General features: G+C 48.5%; 1 protein-coding gene across 1 annotated transcript; it reads left to right on the top strand.

Moving 5' to 3' along the window:
* Positions 1-4,402: 4,402 nt before the first annotated feature.
* EI90DRAFT_3126494 (uncharacterized protein) lies at positions 4,403-6,567 on the top strand (the record flags this gene model as incomplete). The annotated part of the gene is made up of 4 exons (XM_039063921.1): positions 4,403-5,084; positions 5,208-5,267; positions 5,331-5,787; positions 6,429-6,567. 4 exons carry the CDS (start codon positions 4,403-4,405, stop codon positions 6,565-6,567), a joined length of 1,338 nt encoding a protein of 445 aa, XP_038913824.1.
* Between the last annotated feature and the right edge of the window lie 6,266 nt (positions 6,568-12,833).

Raw genomic sequence — 12,833 nt, 5'->3', positions numbered from 1 at the left:
TCTGGTGATCTCTTGTATTAGCAGCTGCTAGGTCAAAATTGCATCCAATCCATCAAATTAATCAAGCTAAACAAACATAAAGGTAGCTGCCTGTATCCCCACCCTTTCACCCTCTCCTGCCCTGTTCAATACACCCTGTATACTGCAACATTGTAGACACAAACACCAAATAAAGTATTTGCCATTCTGCCCATCCCTGCCCATTATGTGGGCCACATCCATCCGGAACCATCCAGTAGCCGATTTCCACCCCAGCTCCTTGTTTGACTTGCCTGGAGTGTTCAGTGCCCTGGGTAGAAGTTCTAGGTGGCACCCAAGAAATTAGGTAGGTGACAATCAAAGCCGACATTTGTATTCTGAGAATGTCGGGGATTTGATAAAAATATTCTATGTGTGCACAATATTGCTCATGAGTCCTGCCCATGTGAGTTGATACAGGCCATCTGCCATGGGGAACATCTTTCAATGAGCCAAATGGTGGGATCTGCGGAAGGCCTGCATGCGGTCAGCCTAAAGTGCGGTGGCAGTGCTACCGCCATTTGACCACATTCATACCCCATCACTCATATATCATGCGACCACATGCATTCCGGGACAATGCCGGCTGGGGAGTGGCTAGTGTTGTGAGCACAGGGTACTGTCTTAGCTGAACTGGGAACACAATCTACCACTCATATTAACCAGCCGGCATTGCCCCATTCGGAGGGAATGCATGTGGTCGCGTGATAATTCAATATGGGTTACTGATCAAATTTCGCGAAATTCCAGTATAAAATTTCCCTGCATTATTGCAGGTTATGGGTTAGGCAACAGGAACCATACCGGGTCCCAGAAATTTCTACGGGTAATGGCAGGTCATGCGTTATCTTGGGCATGGCCTACCACGGTTTCAACTGCGATATTAATCATGCCTGTGATATGTGCGATATCAGCAACATTAATGGCATACTAGCGAAACACTTGGGAATTTCCACTAAGCAAGAAATATTGAAGAATATTTCATTCCTCAAAGATTGAGAAGAATACCGCTTATATACCACTGGAAGAGGCCACCGGCATCCCTCCATTTTCTGCGCATTCTGCCCCAGACCGAGGTTGGAACTCCTTGATTCCTGTGGCGTAAATAGCTACTCACGCCACGTAACCTACTACCAGCATAATAGTTCAAAAATCTCGATGCGATTCTGGAATACTTTGGTCCTAATTGGTCTACTTCCTGTCATTGCCGCTGATTTCCACCTTGGACAATGGATTCAGGTGGGGACCAATAAGGGGTGGCTTCAAGCATGGCAGGTTCTAATCCCATCAGCACAAGGTGAACCGAAGTTAGAAATGAAATTTGCTCCTATCTAACTAATGGTTTACCCAACAGCCCAGTGCCCTAAGATAAAGAGCGTGGTACATTCCTCCTCTGCCGCTGCCATAGCCTTCGGGGGGAGGCAGCCCTGGAGGCTCAAATTTGCGGTGGTATGGTTACGGTTTCTTATGACCTTATGCGGTGGAACAACACCAATGCCAGCGGAAAGTGTACCCAAATCAGTGAGGATCCAACTTTGGATGTGGGTGTGTGCTACTTGGATGATAGCACCTGGCTGTACTTAGACCTGGGCTATTGCTCCTCGGAGCTGTGTGCATAAGGGCCACTGGCCGAGCTGGATGCAGTGACCAATGCAGGGGTCGGGAGTCTTGGTCAGGGGGCTAGCTGTACGAAGCTTAAGAATTGTAGTGCCCTCGAAACGTTCATTGCTGCTTCAACAAACTTCGGAATTCAGAAATCGTTCTTCAAAGTATTTGCATGCCGGAAATGATGACATGATGTTGGTGTTGGAGCAAATTTGTAAGGCGATACCGCTATTTCCCTCTGTACATAAGGCCAGAAACGAACGAGTTAGATGGTTTAGGGATCCTCTTGTACATATCCACCTGCGTGACCGCTCGATTGTCGGCATCGCCCGACCTGAAGAGCTCACATTTTTTCACTCCACACACAACTTGATTCACCCTTGATCTAACCTCTCTCTGTTGATCGGGTTGGGACTGGCCACCCCAGTCTCCCTACTCCTTCCACGAAACACGTTTCAATATGATGAACCTACGGAGCCGACGGAATTACATGCCACTGGTAGTGATCTGTCTCTGCTAATACCTTAGCCCCGGAAACGCTAACGAAACAGGAACCCGTGCACATCAGAGGTTTGTCGGTGGATGCCACCGAGTTAGTCAAACCCAGAATAGCCAACACCGAAGCAGCGAAGAGTGCTGACGAGTACGGCGTAGCGCAAGTAGGAGACCCTGACGGATCTATGTGAGATCCGGTGAGTACTTCAGTTTACTTCGAGAGCGATATTCCGCTCGCGGACTTAGTTCTGTTATTCCCACCCGACCGGTCGAGGAAGCCCTCATAGCTGAGGATGGAAGCCATCCGATCACCAGTTTGTACAATGAGTGTTGGATCAATATTATCGAATCAAACTTTTGGACCACGGATTCAGCCGTGATACTGGTGAAATATATGAGCTAAAGGTAATTGCTATGAACGCCGAATGGGCAGGTTAATATGAAGAAAGCTGTGGAAGAGGCCATCTCTGCTCAAGTGAGCGCGAGAAGATAAATGTCCACCCTAAAATATGAGAACTCAGGCCAAAGTGTTGAGAAGGATGACAGAGTCTGGAGGGCACAAGGTCCAGACACGCTCGGAAGGAAAGCCATGAGTCACATGCCAAGGGCCTGTGCTTTAATTGTAAGCAGTCAGGGCAACTAGCAAAAGATTGTCCCATAACTAAGGATGGCCTGAATATAAGCGCTTCACACTGTGAATGTGGAGAATCTGGAAAGTATGATAAAGGAAGAACACACCGAGCCCATACTGTGGTGGTGGTGGTGGTGGTGGTATTTCATTTTTAACTATGCGTGCGTGCCGTAGGCATATGACGGAGCGGCCAGTGGAATACAACACTAGTAGTACCAATTAGAAAAGCCCAGAATCTTCCAATGCCAGCTCTCTGACTGCCAACTATTCAGTTCCCCATCTATTCACCCATTACTATCTCTACCTGCAGTTGCTGGTTCCAATGCTCTGCTCAGTGGCAAGTGTTAGAAACCACCTCCGCCTAATGCAGGCATTGAGTTCATGTACAACGGGACTGAGCAACAACATCGCTAGTCCATCTTTTTGTCTTATAGGTTACGAGCCCCATTCACTAAACTTCATCCTATCTTGTGAACTCCATATCCCCTTCCTTCCCAATGTCCAACACCTCTGCAACCGCTAGTGCAGCCACCAGTTCCCCATCTCCCCAGACAGCTCCCGGTTCCCCATTAAAGTCTTAGACAATGAGGGCAAGAATTACCGTATGTGGGCATCTAGAATGAAGTTGATACTTCAGATAGGAGAGGTTTGGGAGGTCATGCAAGACATGTCAACAGGCAGCGTTGCCATGCCAATGCAAACAGGTCAAGACCTCACAGACTGGTTGAAGAAGGATATGAAGGCATTAACGTATATCAAGTGCTATATAGGTGAGGAACCTTGTAACACATGGGCATTTAGTGTAATGGTAACACACTCTAGGTACCTATGCAGGGCTCTGCGGTTTGACTCCCAGAATGTCCATATTTTATGCATTAAGGTTCCTCAGACCATGTGTACAAATTCCAACAGCAAGTGCCAGGGAGTTAAGAAAAGGGGGTTAGTTGTTCAGTCCGATTGTGGCCAGCTCCCACAGTCACGTGAAGCCAAAGCCAGTTAGCCTCAGTATAGCCACCAAGCCACCTGCTGTCATCCCTGCATGACTGCAATAGCAACTCAGAGGGCAAGCACAGCAATGCCTGTGCAAAGACATTTTGGGATTTAATCAAGTACAAGATTAAATGAGACTTGTGTGCTTGTCATGACCCAGCACTTTCCATGGTCAGGCAGTCACTCCCCAGCCTTTTCCCACCTCCACTTCAACCCTGTCTACTCTGCTCCCTGCCTGATGCCCATTACCCATCCCCACCCTATGTACCCTTTTCACAGCTGGAAACAGGCCTATCATATCAGCAAAATATTGTTATGCTCCTGAGTGCTTGTCAGGGCAACCACACCTGACCATACAACCCCAGAACACCTTCCCTGACCTCCCCCCACTTCCCTTATCCTCCCATCTTTACACACCTCTCACAACTACAGCCCGCATGCAAACCCGTGGGAAAAATCACGTGGGTCAAGGCAAGCAACTCGCCTTAACCCATGTGACACCTTTTCCACATTGCAGGAACATGCTTGGCTTCTGCCCATAGTCACATTACAAACTGTACAGTACATTTCCCTTTTATAGCAGCCAAGCGGGGAATAGGGAAACTTACCCTTCTTCTCAACTCAATCCCTGCTTAGGCAAGTTGTAGCTACCTTCCATAATACATGACAACTCAATCCCCACTTAGTGAGTTTGAGGAGCTTGGGATAGGATCCAGCACCTGGCTGCCTGGGACACCACAAGTGTCCAGCTCTGAGGTAGGGCCACCCCCAGACAGAGGCTGGGCCCTGACAGCAGAAGAAGGGTTCAACCTACGTCCACACCCCCTGATGTCACTAGAAGAACAGATATTAGAGCTGACCCGCCAGCTCCAAGACCTCCAGACCCAGCTGGCTACCCAAAGGCAGCCTGCCCCCCCCCCTGCTGCTGCTCCCGCTCCGACTCGCAAGCCACCCAAAGTAGCTACCCCCACTCCCTTCTCCAGGTCGCAAGATGACCTGGACCGCTTCAAGGCAGAATGCAGGCTCTACATGAGCATGCACCATGCTGAGTTCCCAGATGAATACAGCCAAGTTCTGTTCATCCTGTCGTACATGAAGGGAGGTGCTGCTGGCCCATGGGCTACCCAGCGCATCAACTCCCTCCTTGCCCCCGGTGCCCCAAGGATCGCTTTCGATGACTTCACCCAAGAACTAGACTCCATGTTTGCTGACCCCAACCATCAGGCCACAGCTTGGCAGAAGCTGGCCTCACTCCGGCAAGGCAGCAAGTTGGTGGACAAACTGATCCAGCAGTTTGAGCTCCACGGACCTGTGTCACGGATGGGAGATGTTGCCCTGTGTCAGAGTACACCCACTTCCGGCCACTTCCAGCCTACTTACCATCATGATCTGATTCCATGATCTATGATCGCCCAGATTCCATGATCCATGATCCCTGTACAGCCTTATGATCTGATCCCACTCCAAGATCCATGTTCCATGATCCGTGATCCAACACAGCCAGACAAACCTGGATCATTGATTGTTGGTATGTACAGTGCCTCGTAGATTAGCTGTGTGTGTGGGCTACAGTATATTACACCCTGAGTAGCGAGCAGGAAGACCAGCTTTCTTCTCTCATTTCCCCTTGCTGCTCAGCTGGAGCCTGTGTCGCCTAGCACACCTCGCAGTTCTCCTATTGAGACTGACCCAGACCTTCCTAGTCTTACCTCCACTTCCACTGGATCCCTTGACCTTAGCTCCGAGCAGCTCGGTATCCTGACACCCTGGTGGACCGTTTCGAGTAGGCCCTCCACCCACACCTCCGAGAGAGCATCTACCACCTCCACCCGATGCCTGCAACCTGGGCCGAATGGAAGCATGAGGCCTCCGTCCTTGACAACCAGTGGCAACGTTTCCAAGCCACCCAACCTCACACCATGGTGGCAAAACCCTCCCCATTCCTCTCTTGCCCCACCCCTTGTCAGGGACATGTCTGGGGTAGAGGGGGTCCGGATGTATCACCCGGCAGAGAGGCCCTCACAGGGTGTGAACTGGGCATGCGTACTGTCAGGTCTGGGAAGGGACGGCAGTCCCTGGCCACTCAGACTGAAGTGGAGAATGTGAGAAGAAGGTTACTTCTTCGGTTCCCACTTCAGGTACATTTATGTACATGCGGTTTGAGTCATATGACGAGTGCCACATCATCCTCAGAGACAGCCACAGCCATCCGGGTGTCCCCATGGGGGATCCCGAGAGTGTCCGCTGCGTGCGCGCATGCTGGGCACAGTGGGAAGCTGTCCAGGGTGTGTGGGCCGGATGGGTCAATGGTACATTGATACAGAGGAAAGTGGTCCGTGTAGATAGAAGGAATAAACAGAAAGAGAAAGATGGGAAGAATGAAATAAAGAAAGGAGAAGAAAGAGGGAGAGAGGGAGGAGGGGGGAAGGAGAGGGATGGACAGCAGGGAGCGGGTGTGGTGTGGCCGGGTGGGTCCGGGTGGACCCGGGTCAGGTGGGTGTGCCCTGACACCCCTCCCCTGGCACCGTCTACCACTGCTCCTGCTGCGACCCCAAAGCCAGACCCTCAGGCAATCGATCTGGACTGCACATGCTCCCCCTGCACTGAGCAGAGACACAGTGGGCTCTGTTTCAACTGCCACCAACTGGGGCACATAGCCTGTGACTGCCCAAGGCTGAGACCCCGCCAGATCTGTTGGGGCCCTCCAAGAAGAAGGCTCCAGAACCCCATCCCAGCTGGCCCCAGAGGACCTTCGAGCGATCATTGACTCGTTGAGAGGCCATCACGCAGTGGAGGCCCCTCCCCCAGAACTGGAGAAGATCCAATAGGGGATTTTCTAGAGGGCGACCAGTGAAGAGTGTGCCCCAGTCGCCTGATGAGAGCAATGTACCCACCTGTAAATACCGCTGTAGGAGAAATAATGGTCACACTATGGAAACCCATTATGGAAACATGCCAGATAAATTGCAAAACCTCATACGACAAGTAGATATGAGAAAATAGAAGGACCTGAATTTTAACGAATTTTTACGAATTTTTACGAATTATTATGACTATACACGATAAATCAAAAGAAAGAAAAATAGCAAAAATACTTCAAGCTTACCATCAACGAGACGGAATTCTCGGGGGAATTTATAGCAAATATTAAACCAAGAATTAGGACAATCGACCAAGATTTGACTATGAAAACAATCAGAGAACCTCCACGGAAACTACTTTCCCACGTCCTGTTAGATACTGATCCGGGGTCGGGCACCGAAGGTCGCCGATGCGGACCGCTAAGGGCCGCGATGGCCGCGATGCCTCAGACAAGGCCCGAGGGTAGGGCATTTGGCCTCAGCAACTCTAAAGGGAGTGCTGTGCCCCCTAGTTGTCTCTTGGCCCTCATTTCGAACTTACTGGGGCTGCCTTGTTGGGGTCAGGGCTTGGGGTCATGGTCAAGTCGATATTAGAGCTAAGGTACAATAAAGTATCATACAGGATATATATAGGAAGAAGAAATGAATGGAAGCGGACCCGGGCCGGAGGCCGAAGGGTCCGGAAGCAAACAAGAAGAAGGAGCGGGGTTGGCTGCATAGCGGCCGGCAATGACCGAGGGTCAAAACAAACAATAATAGATAAATAAAGGAAAGAGCGTAGGGCTGCGATAGCGGCGATGGTATCGTAGCAGCGCTGGACTCGGAGTTGGGCCGGAGTCGGGCATGGGGATGATAGCGGCCCTGTAGGGGCCAAGTGGGCGGGGTAGGGGAGTTGCGCTGGGCACGGTGCCGGAGGCGGACTCAGGGTGGGGAGGTTGGTGCAGCAGCGGGGGAGTCGGCCAAGTGTAGGGGAGCCTAGGGGCAAGCGGGGAAGTGAGCAGGGAGTCCTCAGGGAGGATAGGGCTGAGGTTGGGGCTCGCGCTCACGCTCGCATAGCGGGAACGGGCTCGGGTGGCATCGGGACGGGCGGCTAACGGGCCGGAATGCACGGCCGTGACACGTCCACACATGTAGCCAAGGATGGAAGTACCACGGAACAAGGATTCCTCAGGAACTAATGCAAAATTCAAAGTCGTGTCTATAATAGGAAATGTAGATGTCCCCCAAACGGACCCAATGAAAGTAATCACAGGGGAAACTACCCATAAACGATGGAGATATGACTAAAACTCCTGCAAAATGAGGACAACGTCTAAAAGGCAAGCGCGAAGAATAACCAGTAACCACCGAGACAAGCTTGATAGCCCATTAGAAAGGAAGGGATCTAAATCTTAATCCTCCCAAATTTTCATAATAAAAGGATCATGCATTAATGTGATATCCAATAATGGGAATAGCGACATCAAAAGTCCGAGCTCAGGGAAAAGACAATGTTTGCATAGGATCCATAATTAAAACATACAACGAAATTTACACGGAAATTATGAAAAATGGGGAACTATAGTTATGCAAATTTTCAGCCCAAACGGTCCAGCCGTTGTGAAGTTATACCCATGACAGGAATATAGAAATCCGCATCATGTTTAATGACACGTGAGGGTGGCGATGTGCAGGGAACCGGCCGTCGGAACCGAGATCCGCAGATTGCGAAGACCAATTTCCGTCCAAATAAGGAAGAGCCCGGTCAAAACAAAGCACGGAAAGTGCAAAACAACCTTAGATCATGAGGGAAAAATCTGAAATAAATCACAGAAGCCCATATGAAAGAAATAAAAACCCGTGCATATCATAAATCCCGAACAATTAAACGGAAACGGTGCCCGCATACGAATGACTATGGGAATGATGCATGTGATTACCGAATGTGCACATGAACTTTTGCTAACTCAACGAATACCAGGAAATAGGACACAACCTTAGTACCATTGGAAAGGTGGGAATAAATGAAAATTTATGATACTAAGAACGTGAGAAAACATCCAGAAATGAATGAGATACAAGGACATGAAGTTAGAAACCTGAAAACACACAGGAAAACAGCTTCAAGAGGTCCAGAGTCCTAAATAAAATACATAAAAATATGATATCTTCAAGGACGACCTACTATAACAACGAACAATACATATGGAGGATTAGGATGTGATAATACAAAGGGGAATCAGGGAATATGAATGAAATTCACGAAAACCACTAAACTATGACGGACCATGGCAGGAATTTTAGGGAACGATATTCTAATGAGGTGGAGGGCTATAACACATTCATTTGAGTAATTCTTGACTACTAGCAACTTTTTCTTTCAGTTTTAAACCTGAATAATTCACTCATTTACCATTTCAGTCTCATTTTAACTAAATGTCACTAAATAAAAATGGAATAAATCAGCTGAAGGTCTCAGCACAGCCGTACGCATAGTAATGCGAAGTTTGAATTCAGAATCATCGAGTCATAGCAAATTTAATGGTATATATAGGGAATTTGAAATAGGTAACTGCGACAAATGCAGCGCAGCCAAGTTCTAATTAACCATTAAAATAGTTAGGTGAGGGAGGACAATAAGGATTCTAGGTGCAGTCTGACCTCAGTAGAACCGCAGTTCAGTGCAGCAAAAGCACAGTAGAACTATAGTGTGAAAATTTCATTTTTTATTTAGTTTGAGAAAAATACACTGTAAATAAATCCTGTAAATAGAAGGTAGAGCATGAAAAAGGAAGGCGACCCAAGGAGTATAAAAGGGAGACCCTTTCTGCGACTTTTCACCCCCTCAGAGAAGTAAGAAAATCGTTTGCTTCCGGACCCTTCGGCCTTCGGCCTGGGTCCGCTTCCATTCATTCTTTCTCCCTATATATATCCTGTATGATACTTTATTGTACCTTAGCTCTAATATCGATTTGACCATGACCTCTAAGTCCTGACCCCAGCAAGGCAACCCCAGTAAGTCTGAAATGAGGGCCAAGAGACAGCTAGGGGGCACAGTGCTCCTTTAGAGTCACTGAGGCCAAATGCCCTACCCTTGGGCCTTGTTCCCAGCATCACAGCCATCACAGCCTATAGCGGCCCGCAACAGCGACCCTCGGTGCCGACCCCGGACCAGTGTCTAACAAGTGGTTTTCATGGATTTCGTTCATCTTCCCTGATTCCCCTTTGTATATTTTTATGTATTTTATTTAGGGCTCTGGACCTCTTGAAGCTGTCTTCCCATGTGTTTTCAGGTTTCTAACTTCATGTCCTTGTATCTCATTCATTTCTAGATAGTTTTTCACGTTCTTGGTATCATAAATTTTCATTTATTCCCACCTTTCCAATGGTACTAAAGTTGTGTTCTATTTCCTGGTATTCGTCGAGTTAGCAAAAGTTCGCATGCACATTCAGTAATCATGTGCATCGTTCCCATAGTCGTTTGTATGCACGCACCATTTCTGTTTCATTGTTCGGGATTTATGGTATGCATGGGTGTTTGTATCCTTCATATGGGCTTCCGTGATTTATTTCAGATTTTTCCCTCATAATCTAAGGTTGTTTTGCACTTTCCATGGTTTGTTTTGACTGGGCTCTTCCTTATTTGGATGGAAATTGGTCTTTGTGATCTGCCAAAGTGCGGATCTCGGTTCCGACAGCCGGTTCCCTTCACATTGCCACCCTCACGTGTCATTAAACATGATGCGGATTTCTATATTCCCATCATTGGTATAACTTTACAACGGCTGGACCGTTTGGGCTGAAAATTTGCGTAACTATAGTTTCCTATTTTTCATAATTTCCGTGTAAATTTCGTTGTATGTTTTAATTATGGATCCTACGTAATCATTGTCTTTTCCCTGAGCTCGGACTTTTGATGTCACTATTCCCATTATTGGATATCTCATTAATGCGTGATCCTTTTATTATGAAAATTTGGGTGGATTAAGATTAGATCCCTTCCTTTCTAATGAACCATCAATCTCGTCTCGGTCGTTACTGGTTATTCTTCGTGCTTGCTTTTTAAACGTTGTCCTCATTTTGCAGGAGTTTTAGTCATATCTCCATCGTTTATGGGTAGTCTTCCCTGTAATCACTTTCATTGGGTACGTTTGGGGGACATCTACATTTCCTATTATAAACACGACTTTGAATTTTGCATTAGTTCCTGAGGGATCCTTGTTCTGTGGTACTTCCATCCTTGGCTACATGTGCAGACATGGGAAAGTAGTTTCCATGGAGGTTCTCTGATTGTTTTTATTGTCAAATCTTGGTCGATTGTCCTAATTCTTTGTTTAATATTTGCTATAAATTTCCCCGAGAATTCCGTCTTGTTGGTGCTAAGCTTGAAGTATTTTTGCTAATTTCCTTTCTTTCAATTTATCATGTATAGTCGTAATAATTCGTAAAAGTTCATTAAAATTCAGGTCCTTCTATTTTCTCATATCTACTTGTCGTATGGGGTTTTGTGATTTATCTGGCATATTTCAATAATGGGTTTCCATAGTGTGACCATTATTTCTCCTATAGCATGTTGTGGGCGGGTCAATAATACATAGGTATGGGGAAAGGTCGTCCGTGTAGATAAAGATAGAACAAAGAACAAAGGAATAAAAGAACAAAAGGATAGAAAGAAGAACAAGAGTTGAGGAACCGTGATGAAGGGTGGGGAGTAGAGGTGAGCGGGATACTGGGTCAGGGCGGGTGGAGCCGGGTCAGGCGGGTGTGCCCTGACAATGTTCCAGTGCTGCTTTTGCCTCCTCTTGCATCTTCATCATCCTAGATGAGAAGGCATTGGCAGCTTCCACCTCGGACGTATGTGTGGGCTCTGTCCCCATCCTGGGGTGCTGTCCAGTGTCGAGTTCAAAGGGAGTCCAGCAGGTGGAGTGGACTCGGTTGTTGTTGAACTCTGCTAGCAGGAGCCAATCCACCCAGTCGTCTTGGCGGTGGTTGATGAATACCTGGAGATAGGCTTCGATCTCTTGGTTGACCCGCTCTGTCTGTCCATCCATCTGGGGGTGGTAGGGTGTGGAAGGGGTTAGCTTGACTCCCAGGAGATCTGCGAGTTCTTTCGAGAAGTGCGAGATGAAGGTGCTTCCCCTGTCACTGAGGATCTCCTCAGGGAGCCCGTGGTGTCTCCAGACGTGCTCCAGGAAGAGCTGGGCAATCCCAACCGAGTCTACGGACATCACAGTGGGGACCATGTGGATACGTTTTGACAGACAGTCCACTACGACCAGGATGGCATTGTAGCCTTTCGAGTCTGGGAGCTCTCCCATCATGTCCACTGAGATCACCTGCCAGCGATGGGTGGGGACTTTGTTTGGGGTGAATTTTCCAACTTTCCATGTGGGGAAGGATTTGATGCGGTTACAGGTGTCGCAACCACATACATACCACCTGACATACTCTGCCATCCGAGGCCACCAGTAGTCACGGGAGACGAGTTCCAGGGTTTTCCATCATCCTGGGTGCCCCATCGCCCACGCATCATGGTGGAGCCGTACCAGATCATGGGAGAGTTGTGGGTCTTTCGGAATGTACACCCTTCCCCGGTAGAGGACTAATTCTCCTTGTCTCTCCCACTTGTCCGACCTCAGCATCCCCTCCCCTAGTTCTCTCATGGCCTTCACCACCCGCTCATCATGATCCTTCGCTTCTCATATCCTTTTCAGAATATCCGCTTCCTCACCCTCTACTGAGACTGCCTCTGTTGCACAGGCCTCAAACCAGGCTGGTTGGAGGAGTGTCAGCCCCTTTTTGTCATCTCTTCCCTTCAGGTGGTCAGGATGGCGAGAGAGTGCGTCCAGTTTCCCCATGAGCTTCCCTGGGCAATGGACGAGGGTGAAGTAGATGCGGGAGAGGAAGAGGGACCAGTGTGCTTGACGTCAGTTAAGTCTCTGGGCTGTGCAGAAGTACCCCAGGTTGCGGTGGTCAGTGTAGACTTCGACCTTCTCCTCGGCACCCTCTAGGAAGTGCCACCATTCTCCAAGGGCCCGGACGATCGCAAGCATTTCCTTGTTGTACACCTCATAGTTCCGCTCTACGTCCGTAAAGCTCTTGGACATAAAGGCTACCAGGTGGAACTCTCCATCTGACTGGAGCTGGGAGAGGACCGCACTGGTCGCAAAGTTGGAGGCATCACATTCAAGCCTGAGACAGTGTCAGGGACGTGTCTGGGGTCGAGGGGGCCCGGGTATAGCGCCCAGCACTGA

Source organism: Cantharellus anzutake, assembly GCF_015039405.1.
Source record: "Cantharellus anzutake strain C23 chromosome Unknown EI90scaffold_38, whole genome shotgun sequence".
Classification (NCBI taxonomy): Eukaryota; Fungi; Basidiomycota; class Agaricomycetes; order Cantharellales; family Hydnaceae; genus Cantharellus; species Cantharellus anzutake.
This window is presented reverse-complemented; position numbering and strand designations above follow the sequence as displayed.